General features: G+C 38.7%; 1 protein-coding gene across 3 annotated transcripts in view; it reads right to left on the reverse strand.

Moving 5' to 3' along the window:
• Positions 1 to 19373, reverse strand: part of LOC127575757 (protein furry homolog) — a 230122-nt gene that overhangs the window by 19578 nt on the left and 191171 nt on the right. For all 3 annotated transcript variants that reach the window (XM_052025806.1, XM_052025805.1, XM_052025807.1), the window contains exons 49-54: positions 18453 to 18614; positions 18212 to 18286; positions 10341 to 10514; positions 6400 to 6600; positions 4173 to 4334; positions 1227 to 1375 (exon numbers count right to left, since the gene is read on the reverse strand). In XM_052025806.1, the coding sequence (XP_051881766.1) occupies positions 1227 to 1375; positions 4173 to 4334; positions 6400 to 6600; positions 10341 to 10514; positions 18212 to 18286; positions 18453 to 18614 (923 nt within the window). The remainder of the gene's footprint in view (positions 1 to 1226; positions 1376 to 4172; positions 4335 to 6399; positions 6601 to 10340; positions 10515 to 18211; positions 18287 to 18452; positions 18615 to 19373) is intronic.

Consider the following 19373-nt stretch of genomic DNA (forward strand, 5'->3'; position numbering starts at 1 on the left):
GATGAATTAGTTAAACCTGTCAGTGCCAGCTTCAAATTCATTGCTTACTACCACTTTTTGTTCCAGGTACTGGCAAACTTGTTTATGAGGGAATTATTTGGCAACATACTCCACTATAAAATGTGCAGGATCACTAGAGATCAATGAGAGAAGAAAATTATGACACTTTCACCTTCACAATGATATTAAGATTGAAACTGGATGGAGATAAGAGGAAAAAAGAACAACTGCCAATAACTAACGACAATGAAGAGATCTAACTGTTCAGCTGTCTAATGATTCATGTGAGGAGTTTTTGCACAGCCCACAGGTTCAGATATTCCATTACAAATGAGGGCGCAGGAACAGAATACCTCAAATTACTAAATTCCACAAAGTCTTAACTCCATGATCTTCTGCCATGGTGGAGGGTGCAACGGAAGTGAGCTGGGGACCAGAGTAGGACTGGGGTGGAATGGGATGTGAGGAGTGGGAAGAAGATGGAAGAAAGGATTCCATGATCTTGATCCCACTCTAGAGATGAATGGAGTAGGGAGGTGGCAGGGTGGGGGGGGGGGGGGTGGTGTGGTAGGAATGTGGTTTTGAGAAAATTGGGACTGGTTTGCAAATTATATGGATTAGGGGTTGGGGATCATTGGAGGAGTGGGGTAGCTGGGAAGTTACTGGGAGAAGGGATAGACATGGGGAAGTAGGTCTGATGACAATGATGCCCAGTGTCATTGGTAGTGAGTGGGATGCCATAGAGGTGTGGGTGGGATGGGGTTGGTGGGGTGCAATCAACAACTATAGAATTGCTATGAAAATTTAAGGGCAGCATCAACTTGGCAGAAGATCCTTCAGAGATTCCAGCAGTGACCAAGTGAAATCAAACCCTATGAATAAGACCATCCCAAACCACAACCCTCTTGTTAGTGCAGCAATGAGAGTGAAGGGACCATTCTAGCAGCAGTGGTGGAGAGGCTTAACGAGTAAAAAAGGCTCCTTCTGTGCTACCCTTAAGGATTTGTATAAATGATTACTCATATTTCATGGTTCATTTATACTTTGTAAAATCATGTCACTGTAAAATGTCTTTCTATAGTAATTCTACCAACTTCACACTTTTCTAGACTAACCTCCTTGTCTACAATTATCTCATCACTATCTACTATGCTGCCAAGTTTAATACATTAACTATGGTCTAAGACATCAAAATTTATTTAAGGCTATGTGAAGTTTACTTAAACCTTGAAAGTCCTGACTGATTCACATCTCCTTCACCCTTTTCTTCTGGTTCTGTTATTTCAAGGCTGAAACTGTCATTGCCCTCAAGAGCTGAGGGAAGTTCACTTGTAGATCCAGAAAGTTCATCTTCCTCAGTCATAAATTCAATTTCCTAAAATAAATTAAGATTCAAGAATTAGAACAATAAGTTCAATAAAAAAACATCAAATTAACAAAGCTAAGCAAAATCTAGCAGAATACAAGCATTCTATAATATTGTCATCATTAATTTCTCTATAAAATGTAAATAGCATATTATTAGCAATCATTTTAAGATATCTATAGCCAACAAATTACTGTGAATGATAATAAATGAAGACCTAATAACTCATTTTAAAATCACGACAATATGTTAAAATATGTAAATAAATTTGTCTCTCTTTCAAAATAGCAGGAATAAGTTTTGACATGAGTGCATTTAGCAATCATACTATCACATAGTGATTTTTAGGTTTTTATGCTTGTAATTATCATCTTTCAAGATTCCAGATTAAGAACATACAGATTTATAGATAAGGGCAAACAAAATATAAACAAATTATGTTTAATACTTTACATTGAAATAATTAGAATCTCTTGTGCGACTCACAATTAGAACAGCCCTATTGAATTTCTAAGGTAATTTGAAGTGACCTAGAAGTGGTTGTTATAACATCTGATTTTAGGGTAAAATGGTTTTCAATTGTATAATAACAATTTAAAATAGCAAACGTAATTAAATTTCCAGATACCTATAATCGAACTCAGAACACAAGAGAAGTCTATATTGACATCATGGAATTGCACTATCATAAAATTAAGTACATTCTTTAACACAATAAATTTAAATCATGGGTTTGTTTTAGGATGCAGCAGGTGATAAGGTGTCTCAAAGTTCATTATTCGGCAAATTATTAGGATGAGTTAGACATAGGTTCAGACATAATAATTACAATACTTCCATAAGCACGGGGAGCAAACCAGAATAAGAGGGACTGGGTTTGTCTGCAATTAAGCCTTTGTCAGGTGGGATAGACTTCACCCATATTGTTTTGTGTACAGCGTACGACCATTTTGGATTCTATGTACGCCAGTCCCCTGTGCAGTCTTTTCCTAACCAAGCCATTTGGTTTCAGGATGAATACCGAGGAGGAAGTATCACCTGCAAATTTAGTGCAAGATCACCTACAAAGACAAGTGAATCTCAAGCATCACTAATACCAAACTGTGAGATACTGCCATCACCACTTACAGCTTAAAGGAAACCCTTTATCTAGTGTCATGGAATATATCTGAATATATGACAGCAGGGATATCAAATCGTTGCAGGTACTCCAAAAAGTCATCCCATCAGCAAACTGCTGTGCCTGAATCAGTCAGAAGGAGGTTTGCAGCACGGTTCTGACTGTGTTTCCAGATTTATGGTTGTGCATTGCACGCTACATAACTTTATGATAACAAGGGACTATCTCTTACTCTCACCCATGTTGCTGACAATAGTCAGATTCCCAATTGGGAAGTTCGGCATCTTTATAGATGATATGCCAACAAAAAGAAACACAGAACTCCCAGCAACACAATATTCAGAAATCATCTTAAAAAAAAATATGAAAAAAATAAAACAGTAAAAAAAGCCCTTGAACAACATATTATTGAATAAGATTTTAAATATGGTTCTAATTTAGTTTGCAATTGTGAAAGCCAGATGTAACTTAGAATAAAAATAATGCTTCAAACAATCTATTTTTATCTTTGAGTACTATAAGACCAAAGATATATAGGAGCAGAACTAGTCCATTTGGCCCATTAAGTCTGCTCTGCCATTCAATCATGGCTGATTTTTTTTAACCCCATTCTTTTGCTTTCTCTCTGTAACCCTTAACCCCCTTACCAATCAAGAACCTATCAATCTCTGCCTTAAATACACCCAATGACTTGGTCTCCAAAGCACTCTGTGGCAAACAATTCCACAGATTCACCACCCTCTGGCTAAAGAAATTCCTCCTCATCTCAGTTTTAAAGGAAAGTCCTTTATTTTGGGGCTGTGCTCTCAGATCCTAGACTCTCCTACTAATGTAAACATCCTCTCCACGTCCACTCTAGCCAGGCCTTTCAGTATCCAATAGGTTTCAGTGACATTCCTCCTCATCCTTCTGAACTCCACAGAGTTCAGGCCCAGAGACATCAAACTCTCCTCATATGTTAAGCCTTTCATTCCCAGGATAATTCTTGTGAAACTCCTCTGGACCCTCTCCAGGGCCAGCACATCCTTCCTTAGATACAGGACCCAAAGTACTATATTCATTGTAATAATTTTACATTCCAATAGAGCAATTATAGAGTTCATCTCTCACCAACCTTAACATCAGAGGACTGTTGATTGCATCCACGTGTTGATTATATCCACGTGTCATTGGTATTTTTTGAAGTCTCAGGATGTGCTATTTTAGCTGGATACCAGCAAGTATGTCCTTGGAGCAATATGCATAACTACATAGTATTCTCCCAGCCACCACATATGCAGTATTACACATGCAGATATTCATTACTTTGTTATGATCATATGGTTAATAGGATAAAGAATAACCTCAACCTATCCAATTTTTTTCATAATCACAGCAGCTTTTCAAAATTATGTTTAATGGTTAAGTACAAGTAAACAGTTGGCAGTTCTAAGAATTGATTTTTTAGTGCAAACCCTTTAATGATCATTTCCCAATGCCAAGACAAGTTGAGCAAAGGATAACAAAATACATGCACACCCACATATCCCTAAGCAAAGGATAATAAATATATGCACAGCCACTCATCAGCAAATCACCTAAATCAATGACTCCAATCCCACTTAATCCCAAAATAATTGTCCACAGAAATTTTGAAATATTTATTTAAAATTAACATTCATTGACATGCCACCAAAGCTCTTTCACCTTTGACCGCTCAGGCACCTGCTGATTTGCTTCATCAGCCAAAGAGACTTCCAAACTAGGTGTTCTTGTGTTTACTGAAGGTGGATCTATGGAGGCCGTGTCACCTGATGTTGACAGCGAATCCATATGATTTGTGTCCTCAGCAGGAGCAAAATTCATTAGCTACAGAAGACAAATTTAACAAAAGAATATCAGTACTACTGGTGAGGTTTTAATGTTTTAATGTCATGCTACTCAAAACAAACTTAAACCTTTCATGTGTGAAATTCTAGCATTTATGAGTCGTATTCTGTTCTGAAATTTAGTTACATTGAAATCAACAGAAACAAATTTTGAAAGCTGAGTTTACAATATCATATCTGTTGTCTTAGATTCCTCTATTAGCAGAAAAATGCATTTCTTTTAATGTAACATTATCAACTACTTCGAAATCCTAGAGTCAAATCAAAAATATTCCTTAACTGTCTATTTTCCAGAAATGATAAATTCAGCTAATGTAATTTCTCCTCAAAATTTAATTCTTGGAGCTTTCATAACATTCATGCAGAGCAGTTTCTTTTCTATTGGGTGCAAGGGGCAGAATTCTAAGATGTGATCTAACCAAGCCTTTGTATAGCTGTAGTTAAGTTGTCTCTTCATTATATTCTAGGCTTTCAGATAAAATCACCATTATTCTATTACATTTTCCAATTGTTTTTCGTACATGACCATACATTTCAATTATCTATCTATGTGGAGCCCTAAGTCTCTTTGGACATATAATTTTACAACAATAAAAAAAACACTGGGACCTGTTTATCTATTTCTTTAGATCAAATGAAATTCATCAGCTCTAGATTTGTTCACTCACTTAATGTGACTTCGTAATTTTGTATAGTTGTCAACACTGATAACAACATCATCAATTTTTAAGAAATTGGCAAACTTGGATATATAGCTCTTTATTGTGTTATACAAAATGTTAATAAAAATAGTGAATACTTGAGGCCCTAGTACAAATCTTATTATGGGATGCCACTGTTCATCTCCTTCAAAGTTGAGTATATATCTATTACTTCTCCTCCCCGAGTTCTACCACCTCATCAACCTTCAAACAAGACCAATATTTTTCCTCAGTTTCCATGAATTTCTTTGCCAGTTTTGAAATGTCTAAAGTTGGACAAACTTTTAAGGCTTCATAGCAAAATCACACTATTATTGGATGCTAACAGGCTTTAGATGCAGTTGCACTGTTGAAGCTCTTTCTTAACATGACAATGCTGACACTATACAATGATAGGTAAATTAAAGTAATCTGCTTATCCATCTTACCTCAAGGTCTCTGTTTACACCATTAAAAGTTTCATTTACGTTAGACAGCATACATTGGACATATATCTGAATGGCTGACAGTTTTTCTAAAGCTTTTCAATGTTTCTAGATTTACTCTTTCATTTGGAAGCATATTTTTATGTATGTAAAGGAAGAACAAATTTAACACTTAAAAATGTGCTTTAGAAAATCGATACCTGGTATGAAAGTTTGTCCTAGGAGGAAAGATTAAAGATGTAATGAATATATATGCTGAGAGCTGGCAAAAAGTCGCCATGCTCTGGCGCCATCCTGGAAAATTAAGTAAAGTGGCCCTCTTGCCTTTAGAAAAGTAGAGGTAAACACTGAAACATACAGAGTTCTGAGGGGTTTACAGGGTAAATGCAGAAATTACATTTCATGTCTCTGGGGTGGCAAGAACCATGGGTTTTGGTCTCAAACTAAAAGATTGGCTGTTAATGGCTGAAGTCAGTAAAGATATGAGGCAGAGAGCACAGCAGGACTGTGGAGTAAGTTATTCATCTTATTTTCCTACAGAATATTTTGTATATATTAATAACAATGCATTCATTTTTAATACAAGCTAAAGAGAATATAAGCAATATATTAATAACAATGTATTCATTTTTAATATAAGCAAAAGAGAACATGTGTATGCAGGCTTGTATTTTCTTGTCAAGGAATTACTTGTGCGTGGAGACTTAGAAAGGGAACAAGAGAAACTACTTTCAAAAAGAAAAAAAATTTCTACATTCAAATAAATATTTACTTTTAGAAGTCATACTAAATGGTTTAAACACAATAGTTTAATGCCTGATATGATGGAAGATGCTACAAAAATGTTAACTTATGCAATTAATTTAACTTTTTGGTTCTTTCCATGATATGCATAATAAATTATAAAACATTGACATACTAGTTGTGATCGTGACAGAATTTGGCTTGCTGTGAGTGCTTCCTCTTCAGAGGATTCATCGGAATCTTCATGATTAATTTTACTTAGATTTGGTGTGCTTCCTGAAAGTTGGCTCTCCTCCAGAAGTTGCATATCTCCCTTGCCTAGGCTATCAAGCGAGCGCCTTCGCACTCCCCAATTGAAGGTATCCATACTCTCACCCTGAGAAAAAAGGAAAGTGCAACATAATTCATAAAGAATACATGTGATCACTGCTTATACACTATTTAATCATAAATGTTTGCATAAAATAGAAAACTAATCCTAATGTGAGACTATATATCTACTTTTTCAGCAGCACAAATCCAGACACTGGTAAAAATTTTTCTACAACCTTAAGATATTTATTTACACAGATTGTAACAAATTGCTGATAGCAGTTAATTTATTATTAATTTAATAATCTATTATTATTAATCTAATAATCTACTATTATAGGAGTTGTTTTCCTTTTTCATGAATAATAGCAACAGAGAGTATTTCTGGGACGTAATGAAGTGTGTAGACCACTAAATAGTTGATTGCAGCATTACTGACTCACAAATTGATATTGGAGCAAGCATTCTCTGGTCACTTTGGGAGGCATTTTCAGCTACCACAAAAATTGAGTTTGTGTCATGCAAGGTATCCACCACGTCCACTTGTTGGTCTTTGTGCTTTGCTTAAATCACTTCCAAGACAGCTTTCATTATAATAATTATTGATAGTCTGTCAGTGCTGACAGGCATCTGTGAATTGAGTCAGAAGTCGAACATTAAAGGGGAAAAACATGGAAGTAGTGGATGTGCTTGGGAAATTATTTGCAATTTTTTTTTTGATTGGTCTGCAATGATCGCTTCAAGAAGCACTGGATGGCAGGTTTAACTTTCATTACTGATGTCACCAAAATTTCCTCAAGTTCTTAAGTATGGCTTAAGACCCTGACAAAGTTTTGCAAGTGCACCTCTGCCTGCTTTCCTCATTTCCTGGCTCATCCCAAAATTGCTGTGAACTGAACATTGGTGCTCTAATTTATTGTGGATTACCTATCCTATTTCTTCCTAAGTGTTGTGAAAGGCTCTCTCTTTTTGTCTTGTGACAGAGTAAGACCTTTATGAAGACCCGTTGAGAAGCTTCTGGCCTGAATATATATGAGCTGTGATTGCAACATTTACAAGGGCATATCTACTGGTGCTCTCCAGTGCTCACTTCACCAGATGTTGCAGGTTGAGCATGAAAGCAGCTAATATTAGCTGCCTTAAAGCAGAGGGGAATGCTCAGTACCTAGCTTTTTTCTGGAGTTACCACAGAAATTCATCATATTGCCAACTAATTTACTGTTTTTAAAAATATGCTAGAAATACTAATCAACAGAACATTTATATATGCATTCATAATATCACTACACATAACAATCTGAAGAAGGAAACTAAACATGGAGCATTCCATTTCTTAATTTTCTTAGATCTCTTTGCCAAAAAGCAGGTGAAAAAAAGGTAAGGTCTCCTGATATTTTATTGTTCTGCATGAATGATGCATAAAAGATAGACTGTAGGGCTGATAACTAGGGGTGAAGGGAGTTGAAGTGTGGGGGTGGGGAAGAACTTAACCATATCTATAATCTAGAGTTGGATCGCATTGTTGCTGGCATGGCTGCCACTAATTAAGTTGCATTGGCTGGAGAAACGAAAGCCAATTAAAACAAATATCCATGTTAAGGGGTTAGGTTTTGAAGGAGCATGTTTGTTTTTCTCTTCTAAAAGCAAACTAAGATAAATTTCTTTAATGACATTAATTTATGGTCTGAAACAATACAAAAAGCTTCAGAGAAACTGAATATGACTAGCTTCATCTGTCATTCCCCATTTAATTCCCCAATCTACAAGGTTCCAACTGTTGGAAGATTTACTTTCAATGATGGGATGGCTTAGGTGTAATGAAGTATATTCTAAAGTTCTCCCCTCTAGGCTCACCTAAAGAATAAACTCTTCAGGAAGATGCAGAAGATGTATTTTCACAAGTATAAATGTGGATAATGAATTCAGGTGAGGAGTAAAAATATTGGAAAGAAATCTTACTAAGATCTTACTAAATAATTATCCCGGAGAGTTAAATTTCAATTACTTTAAGAGATTAGTCTAAAACTTTAAGGTACTGAAAGATGATCAGAAGAAAAAGAAATGCAGTTCCTATTAACAAGAAAACAATAGTCTTAAAAGAATTGAAAGACCCTTCTGTACTTAGCAACTGCTATAGCACAATTTGTTACAAATACACTAACAAAGAATTCAACCACTTAGCAAAATACAATTTTTACAATTAACATTTGACAACTTCAAAATGCAGGCTTTATATGACAGCCTTAAAAATCTACTTAAGTTTTTGAAATAAAATGATGGCAAAATGTAGCCTGGTGTTATCATTGTTATTACCAGAATATTTTTTCTGAGTAGCCACAAATGAAAAAGTAAAGCTATCTTTGTAAATATTGTATAATGGACTTTGCTTTACATGCACTTAAAGCATTTCCCAATATGGCATTGGAGTTCATTTACTGAACATAATGCAACAAGCTGATGAATGCAGCACAAACATTCCACTTGCAGACTACAACACATCAACAAAGCTGCATAATGGAACATCTTACCTGGAGTTCCTAGACAGCAATAAAGAGTGAAAAAAACACATTATAACATTTGATTTCTAAGAAATGAATATATTTTCACTTTCTACAGAAGCAAAATTCATTTCTAGGCTTGCCACTGCTGACATTTCCTTTTCTATAATATAGGTGACAAAATACAGCACCTTTCAACGATATACTGTTGCCTATATGAGGAGAATTTTTATGAACTCCTAATTTTTATTTTCCCTATAATTGCATCATTTTGCTTTATTGCTCTCTATTTGGCTCTCAGAGTTGTTCAGCCTTATTTGAGAACACCTGTGGTTGCAGGTAGTTCTAAGTTGATGATCAAGACAAAATGTCCATCCCTAATCAGGCATTTTTGAGTTCTACTAAACTATTCCTTATCAAATTTTTGAGCTACATTTGAACTTCTACTAATTTCCATCAACATATCAAAAAATTATTGTGACTGATTATATTTTATAATCATTATCTTAAACAATGTAATCCTTTGCTGATAGCTGGTTTCTGTATTATTATTTCCCAGTATACATACTGAGTAAGATTAAAACTTCAAACAGTAAAAGGGGCAATATAATGACTTACTACGGAATCTAAAACAATAGAGAGCAAAATAGAGGTTACTGAGTTTAGAAGAAAAGGTTAGTACAGCTGACAGGTGGCTGTAGGAATAGGGGCGACTGCAAGGCTTGAGCCAAGTCCAGTGTCATCCCACCCATTATGACCTTAACAGCATGGTGTTATTGTCTGCAACAAACAATCTGCTGAAGGAATTCAGCAGGTCAAGTAGCATCAGTGGGGGAAAGGAATTGTTGCAGGGTTTCGGCCTGAAACGTTAACAATTTCTTTCCCCCAATAGATGCTGTTTGACCTGCTAAGTTCCTCCAGCAGCTTGTTTGTTGATCCAGATTCCAGCATCTGCAGTTTCTTGTATCTCAATGGTTTTATTGTTGGCCTGGATGTTGATTACAACAGAGAAGTTGCATTAACCTTTCTAAACTCAGAAACATTTAAAACTAAATTTACTGTTTTTAATTGCTGAACTAATATGTTAATATATAAACTGGTTAAAACACTGTCATATCATTCTTAAAGAATGTTCATCCAATAGATGCATTTCCAGTAATTCTTAATCAAGACCAGAATTCATCCACCCAAATTTGATAGCAATGAAAGATCTGTTAATCATTTTGGTATCAATGATAGTACTGGCCTATATCTTTCCACTAAATTCTCATAGATATTTTTAATGTAAGCTTTAATAAAATCCTACCTCTCCATCCTCCAGCTCCACATCCAGAAAATCAAAATCTCTAAAAACTCTGAACTGTTGTTCACTTGTTGTGTCATCCATATTCTCTGGATCCCTTGGACCATCTTCTGAGGATGACACCAAACTTGCCTGATGTTCAATAAGGTCAAGATCCCCACTTGATGAGAAGATAACCTGAAGCAGATTCATGTCATATCTCAGTTTAAAGGTATCATTACTGGGTCCATTGACACTTATTAGTAAAATACTTAATAACATAAAAGATTACTAATATGTTACAGACATTCAACAAAAAGATACCCATCAATTACTTATTTAAGAGAGTTGATCTACATTGTTCCAGTAACATTTTTAAAAGGAAACAATGTTATTCCAGTGTATTGTTTCCACTGTAAAATATATTTCCATGCTTCCTGAAACTTAACTGATTATAAGCAATCAAAGATATTTATCAGCAAATTAATTAAATGTTCCAACTAATTATCCCACAGTAACTACAATTTATTATTTGATATAGCTAAAACCAAATTATTAATATCACTAACTGAGCTTTAAAGCCTTAAGGCTATAAGAGTGTACTGTTGCTTCAGTGATGTAGTTGCTATTATCACTTGAAAGTGCCACAAGTAGATTTTTCTTTATCTCACTTTATATTTCTGTTTTATTCATGAACTGCAGTAAGTGTATTTAAATAATATTATTTTTTATTTATTTGATGTTTTTTTCAACCATCTCTTAATGCCTGTGATAATCAAAGACCTTTAGAGACAGTGAAAAGGCTTTACAACTTGAACTGTCAAAAGGCCATCAGGGTTGTCTGTGGGTGGGGCTTCAGGTTGCAGTGCCTGAGGCCTACTTGCCAGTCATAACTCCCTCCACTTCACAGAGTGACCCCCTGCAGCAAGGTCTTTAAGCTAATGGAAGCTTTGTGGCTGTAGGACTAGTGCACGAGGGTGGAGGGAGGGCTGACTGCGAGGGATGTGCTCAGAACAGTTTGATTGAGCAGGAAAGTGTGTTACTGTTCCCCTGAATATTGATCAACAATGGAGAACTTGTTTTAACAGGGGTGGGTGGCAAGTGATGAGTGGACCAAGGAGTCATAGACAGAGTGGTCTCTGTGGAAATGAGAAAGACGGTGGGCAGGGGGGAGGGGAAGATGTGACAGGATGGAGCTGGCAGAAATGGCGAAAGATGATATACTCTAGTGGGATCCACTAGTCACATCCCCTTTCTCCAGGTGAGGAAGAGATTCACATGCACCTCCTCCAACCTGGTCTACTACATTCAGTGCTTACAGCGTGACCTCCTCTACATTGAGACCAAGCGTAGACCGGTGAATATTTAGCGGAGCACCTGCTCTCTGTCCGCAAAGGGCATCTTTAGCTTCTGGCTGCACGACATTTCAACTCTCCTTCCCACTTCCACACTGAATTGTCTGTCCTTGGCCTTCTCCACTGCCACAGTGAGGCCAAATGCAAACTAGAAGAACAACACCTCATATTCCACTTGGGTAGCCTATAACCCAGTGTTATGAACACAAATTTTCCACTTTCAGGTAACTCACTCCCCGTGTTCCTTTCCTACTCCCGCCAATCCACCCAGGTTCTCTCTCCCTTTGTTCACGTTTTCCATCCTTTCCCACTGCCCCCTTACCAGGACATTACCCCGCCCCCCCCGCCCACTTGGTTCCATCTACCCACCTCTACTCTCCCCCTGCCCTTCCCCACCCGGTTCCATCTGCCCATGACCGCCACTCACCTCATCTGGTATCACCTACCAGCATCTGCCTCACCCCTCCCTCTCCCCCTCACTGTTATATACCAGCTGTCTTCCCACTACAGTCCTGATGCAGGGTCTTGAACCAAAACATCAACCATCTCTTTGCTTTCACAGATGCTGTTTGACACCACTGAGTTCTTGCAGCAGTTTATTTTTCTTGCTCCAGGTTCCAGAATCTCCAGCCGCTCTTGTCTCTGTGGCTCTGCATGGAGCCAAGTGAAGGAGTTTGATCATGCTGGGATTCCTTAGTATTAGGCACCTCCCTGATTCTACCACAAGACCACAAGACAAGGGAGCAGAAGCAGGCCATTCGGCCCATCGAGTCTGCTCCAAGGAAAGGGAAATAGAAATGAGAAATGGGGAATGGGGGAAGAAGAAGAAAAAAAAACCTATTCTAATCCCAATTTCCAGCCTTATCCCCATATCCCTTGATACCCCTACTATTTAGATATCTATCTATCTCTCCCTTGAACGCCCCCACTGATCTGGCCTCCACTGCTGTACGTGGCAAGGAGTTTCACAAATTCACCACCCTCTGGCTAAAGAAATTTTTCCTCATCTCTGTTTTGAAACTGTACCCTCTAATTCTAAGATTGTGCCCTCTGGTCCTGGACTCACCCACCAAGGGAAACAGCCTAGCCACATTTACTCTGTCCTTTCCTATCAATATTTTAAATGTCGCTATGAGGTCCCCTCTCATTCTTCTGTACTCCAGGGAGTACAGTCCAAGAGCCGACAAACGCTCCTCATACGTAAGCCCTTTCATTCCTGGAATCATCCTCGTAAATCTCCTCTGAACCCTCTCCAACGTCAACACATCCTTCCTAAGATGTGGGGCCCAAAATGGCGCACAATATTCCAAATGAGGCCTCACTAGTGCCCCGTAGAGCCTCACTAGTGCCCCGTAGAGCCTCATCAACACTTCCTTACTTTTATACACTATACCTCTCGAAATGAATGCCAACATAGCAGTCGCTTTCTTTACCACCAATCCGACCTGGTGGTTAACCTTTAAGGTATCCTGCACGAGTACCCCCAAGTCCCTTTGTACTTCCGTGCTTTGGATTTTCTCTCCTCCTAGATAATAATCTGCCCGCTTATTTCTGCTTCCAAAGTGTACAACTGCACATTTCCCTACATTGAATCTCATCTGCCATTTCCTTGCCCATTCTCCTAAACTGTCTAGGTCCTTCTGCAACCTTCCTATCTTTTCAATACTCCCTACTCCTCCCCCTATCTTGGTGTCATCCGCAAACTTAGCCACGAAACCATTTATTCCATCATCCAAATCGTTAATGTACAAGGTAAAAAGGAGCAGTCCCAACACCGACCCCTGCTGCACACCACTAGTAACTGGTAACCAACCAGAACGAGATCCTTTTATTTCCACTCTTTGCTTCCTGTCAACCAGCCAATGCTCCACCCATTCTGTTATCCTACCCGTAATTCCATGACCTCTCATCTTATTAATTAGTCTCTTGTGAGGCACCTTATCAAAGGCCTTTTGAAAGTCTAAATACACAACATCTACCGCCTCTCCCTTATCCACCTTACCTGTGATTTCTTCAAAAAACTCCAATAGGTTGGTCAGGCAGGATCTTCCCTTCACAAAACCATGTTGGCTAGGACCAATCCTGCCCTGCGCCTCTAGGTATTCCGTAACCCCGTCTTTGAGGATAGATTCCAATAACTTTCCCACCACTGACGTCAGACTAATAGGTCTGTAATTTCCTTTATGCTGCCTCCCACCTTTCTTATACAACGGAACTACATTTGCGACCCTCCAGTCCTCCGGAACCATGCCGGAATCTACCGATTTCTGGAAAATTATCGCCAATGCCTCCGCTATCTCTAAAGCCACCTCCTTCAGAACCCGGGGATGCACCTCATCCGGTCCGGGAGACTTATCAGTCTTTAGTCCATTTAGTTTTCCTAGCACCTTCTCCCTAGTAATCTTAACTGAACTCAATTCCATTTCGTGAGACTCCTGACTAACCGGCACATTGCTGATGTCCTCCACGGTGAAGACCGATGCAAAATATTCATTCAATTCCCCCGCCATCTCTCTATCGTCCATTATAATAGCTCCTGCACCGTTATCAATTGGTCCTATATCAACCCGTGTCTCTCTTTTACACCTTATGTATTTAAAAAAACTCTTAGTATCCTTTCGAATGTTATCTGCCAACTTCCTTTCATAATTCATCTTTTCTTTCCTAATGACCTTCTTAGTTTCTCTCTGCAGGTTTTTAAAAGCTTCCCAGTCTTCTGTTTTCCCACTAATTTTTGCTTCTTTGTACGCTGCCCCTTTTGCTTTTATTTTAGCCTTCACCTCTCTTGTTATCCACATTTGTGCCTTTTTTCCATTAAAAACCTTTTTTCTTGGAATATATCTATCCTGCAATTTCCTTATTTCCTGTAGAAATTCCTTCCATTTCTCCTCTGCCGTCCCTCCAGCCTTCTACATAAGCTAGGGTTGGCAAAGCAGTGGCAACCAAACTGAACTGATTGGGAATTACAGTCCTGGAAAAAGTAAGCTAAGCACAGTTCACTCCTTTTGTACTTATTTTAGTGTTTGTTATGGAATCACAGAGTTGTACAGCAAAGAAACAGACCCTTTAGCCCACCATGTCAGGCCAACCTTTTTGCCTATTTACACTAATCCCATTGACAAATTGGGTCTGTATTCTTCTATGCCTTGCCTATTTAAGTGTCTACCTAAATGTCTCTTAAATGAAGTGATTGTATCCAATTCCACCACCTCTGGCAGCACATTCCAGATGTCAAATGCTCTCTGTGTAATAAACTTTCCCTTCAGATCCCCTTTAAAACTCCTTCCTCTCACCTTAAATCTATGCCCTTTTGTTTTTGATACCTTTACCAGGGAAATCAAGATTCCGACTATCTACCCTGTCATAATTTTAGATACCTTTAATGGGTCACTTCTCAACCTCCGTCAAGGAAAACAAGTCCGGTTTATCCAATCTCTCCCTGTAATGAACATCCCCCAATCTAGGCAGCATCCTGGTGCATTCCTCTGCACTCTCTCCAATGCAATCACATCCTTCCTATAGTATGGCAACCAGAAATGCACACAATACGCAAAATATGGTCTAACCAGTGTTTTGTAAAGTGGCAACATAATGTCCCAACTTTTATATCCTATGTCCTAAAAATGATGGAAAGCATGGCATATACCTTCTTCACCACTCTTATCTGCTCTGTTGCCACTTTCAGGGAACTATGGACTTGAACCCCAAGGTCACTCTGTTCATTAGCATTCTTTATCATCCTACCATTTACTGTGTATGTCCTCCCCTACCTGACATTCCAAAATGCATCACCTCGCACTTGTTGGGATTAAATTCCATCTGCCAATGCTCCACCCAACTTTCCATCTGATCTACATCCTGCTCTAGTCTTAGACAATCTTCCTCACTATCTACACCACCAATTTTTGTGCCGTATGCAAACTTGCTAATCCAGCTCCTAGATTCACATCCAAGTCTTAGCGTGGCGACTCGTTGCAAGCTGCTCTCTGCAGCTCCACTCATTACACCTATGTACACTCTTTTAAATCTAAATTCTATCTCTCTAAGAATTACTAACAATGTTCTTTTACACTTTATTCTGCACTCTGTTATTGTGTTACCTTGTACTACCTCAATGCACTATTGTAATGAATTGATTTGTATGAATGGTATGCAAGACAAGTTTTTTTACTGTACCTCGGTACATGTGATGATAATAAACCAATTTACCATTTATGAATGTATCACAAACAAAAAGGCCCAAGCACTAATCCCTGCGGTGCACCACTGGCTTCCAATCAGAAAAGCATCCTTCCACCACCACCCTCTACCTCCTCTCACCAAGCCAATTTGGAACCAAAATTCTCCAAAACTGCATTTCACATCCTTTTCAAAACGTCCCAAAGTGTGCGGAATTCTGCAAAGTACTTTTGAACAGTAGTCACTGTTGCAATGTAAAAAGAATGGCAGGCCATCCATGCATAGCAATCTCCCAAGCAGCACATAATGCAAAGACACTAGCCTAGAAATTCCTTCTTACAATGTTAAAAGGGAACAATGCTGTGCAACTGGCATGCAGGAGAAAAGGAGAGGAGAGGCATGGGCAGAGGCAGATGACCAGACGGTGTTGTTGAGGATGGAAGTGGAGGAAATAGGCAAGAATATTTTAAGTGGACAGTTTTATGTAAAGAAAGGAAGCTGGGAATTATTGTTCCTGGAATAGTGAGGCATTTTGTTGATGAGAACATGGTTCGATCTATGCTACATTTATCATAGAATAGTATTTGATTCTATAAAACTTTTAAAACAATATGTAGTTATTTAATTATTTAGAACAATCAAGGATATTAAGTTAGTAAATTTGCTGCCTCACAGTTCCAGCAACCAGGGCTCAATTTGAACCAGTAGTGTTATCCATGTGGAGTTTACACATTCTCTCTGTGACCATGTAGGTTTCCTCAGTGTGTTCCGGGTTCCCCTATATCTCAAAGATGTGAGGGTTTGTAGGTTAATTGGCCATTGTTTGTGGTACCTAATGTAGGTGGGTGGTAGGATCTGAGGGGAGTTGATGGGAATGTGGGTAGAATAATTTACAGGAAAAATTAGTAGGGGAATAGATTTGCTCTGTAAACTGACATAAATTTGATGGACTGAAAGGCCTCCTTCATAAGGAAATATGGGAAACTGTAGCAAAGCCATAGAAGGCAAGGCTCCATCCCCAGACTTGACTCCTATCAACGGCATCTGAGGCAGGATCCAAGGGCTAAGCCACCTGAACCCTACCTACTGCTTGGCCTTCCGCATCCATTGATATTTCTGGGACTAAAGATGGGAATCTCAGGATCTGACATTTTGGGGATCATGGGGTGACAAATGGAAGGTCAAGACCTGAAACTCAAGGAATTATAGGGCAGTATATCATGAATTTCATGCCTGGGCCTCAAAGGATGATAGGGTTGTGGTGAATGTGAGTAAGATTGTAGAATGGTAGCGGCAGGGGCAGGGAAGGGAATGGGGTCCATGGAATGTGGTGAGGGGTGGATGCCCAATGGATGAAGACAAGTAAATAACTTCCCTGGTATCAATCTCAGCCCAGTGCTGCACTAGAAAGCTAGGTTGTCCTAGGAGTGGCCAACCAAAATCATTCAAATTGAGTCGGGGGTGCAAAGAACAAATGGCTGTAATTGCCCAGTCAAGTTCCTGAAATGATATAAAACAACCTGGAAATAGTTGCTTGTGTGTGTCACACCAGACAATGTTGATTTTCAAATGCCAAGTGCTGGAAAAAAAAAACATTAGCCCATTGAATTTTTTGCACCAAAAAGTGGATTGTGTAATGCCATGTTTTTCTTATTATGTGATTCAATTGCAATGAAAAACTGGTGTGAACTGGATGAAGTTTCCAATTTTTGTTTCGGCTTCTTCATGCATCATACTTGCTAAAAGACTGAGAACCTCAGAATATATTCAGTCCAATGACATGCAAAGCTTCCTTTTAGATGCCTCTCCTGTAATTTTCATCATGCATCTTTGGCTTGTGCCTTCAGCAGGAAGTTCATAGAGAAGATGGGTTTTATGGCACCAGTAAGGCCTGCTTCTGAATAATTTAGAATGAGGCCTACCTGATCAGGGTCCTGCCACTACTGCAAAAATGTCTTGGGTTAGTTGTCTTTAGGGCAGCATTACCTAGGTCTCATTTGGGCCTGCAATCCCACTTGTTCCTGGATTGACGACCATTTCTCCCCAAGTTCAAAGCACTCAGCTGACTTCTCGCCAGCCCATAGATCTCCTAATCTGCTCTGACTGGAATCCTCCCTACTCCCCACCCACAGATCGTCAGACTCAATGCAAACACTTCCCTGACCACTGACAATCGCCACAGATGATTCTCTAATTTAGAGTCTCATGCAAATGTTGATATCTCCAATAATACAACAATTCTCAGCAATGTACTGGAGTGCCAGCCTAGATTTTTCATGCAACCTTATTAGCTGTGGCTCAGAGTGCAACCAACTGAGCCACAGCTAAGAATTACTCACATAAAAAAAATAATCAACTTACAGAAGGATTTTTGGTCAAGCCTACTTCCTGACCACACAAAGTAAGAACATTCACCAACTTTTCTCGTGTTCTTTTCTATAAGAGATCATAAAATTAAAGAGATGACAATATTAAAGCAAAATAAAACATTTTCAATTTTTTCCATGTTCTTTTATATCACCAATACACACCAGGTAACACTTCACCTCAAATTTCAACACAAGGTAAAGGTGACACAGCAAATTAAGTATTTCAACCATACCTGCGAGAACTGGGGTCTCTTCCAGCTCACAGGAACTAAAACATTTGAATTAGAGCTTGATGAGGTGGATGAAGTGCTTCGGGTGACAGCTATCGCCCGAGGTTTTCCATCCCTTCCTGACGGACCATGCAAATCATCATAACTTCTTCCAATCACAGGAGTCTCCAAAATAAACAAGAAAAACATGTTAACTTCTTATTACGAAAGCTATTAACACTTTAAAAATGATTTGGAAGCAAATATAAGAGATATGATTAGTAAGTTTGCAGAACAGTGGCGTCATTGACAGTGAAGATGGTAGTCTTTGGCTACAGAACAATCTTGATCATTTGGTAAGGTGGGCAGAGAAATGGAGCTCAATCCCAAAATATGTGAGGTGATGCATTCTGGGACAACTAATAAGGGTAAGATATACACAATGAATTATAGGTCCATAATACTGAGGAAAAGAGGGACTTTGGTGTACATGTCCAAGGATCCCTGAAAGCAGCAGCACAGGCAAATAAGGTTGTTAAGAAGGAATATGGGATACTTGCCTTCATTAGCCAGGCATAGAATATTAGATCAGGGAGGTTATGGTGCAACTATATAAAAATTAGTCAGGTTATGGCAGGAGTGCAGATCTGGTCACCATACTATAGGAAGAATGCAATTCCACTGGAGAAAGGCAGAGGAGATTCATTAGGATGTTTGCTGGGATGGAATATTTCAGCATAAAGAGAGACTGGACAGGCAGAGTTTGTTTTCTTTGGAGCAGAGGAAGCTGAGGGGAGATCTGTTTGGGGTATACAAATAAAGTGGGGTATAAATAGGGTAGATAATGAGAAACTTTTCCCTTAACAGAGGTGTCTGCAGCTAAAAAAGTCATGGATGAGTGTATCAGTAGAGTAAGGCAGCCTGGACTTCAGCATTATTACACAG

This window comes from Pristis pectinata, chromosome 11, assembly GCF_009764475.1.
Source record: "Pristis pectinata isolate sPriPec2 chromosome 11, sPriPec2.1.pri, whole genome shotgun sequence".
NCBI classification, from domain to species: domain Eukaryota; kingdom Metazoa; phylum Chordata; class Chondrichthyes; order Rhinopristiformes; family Pristidae; genus Pristis; species Pristis pectinata.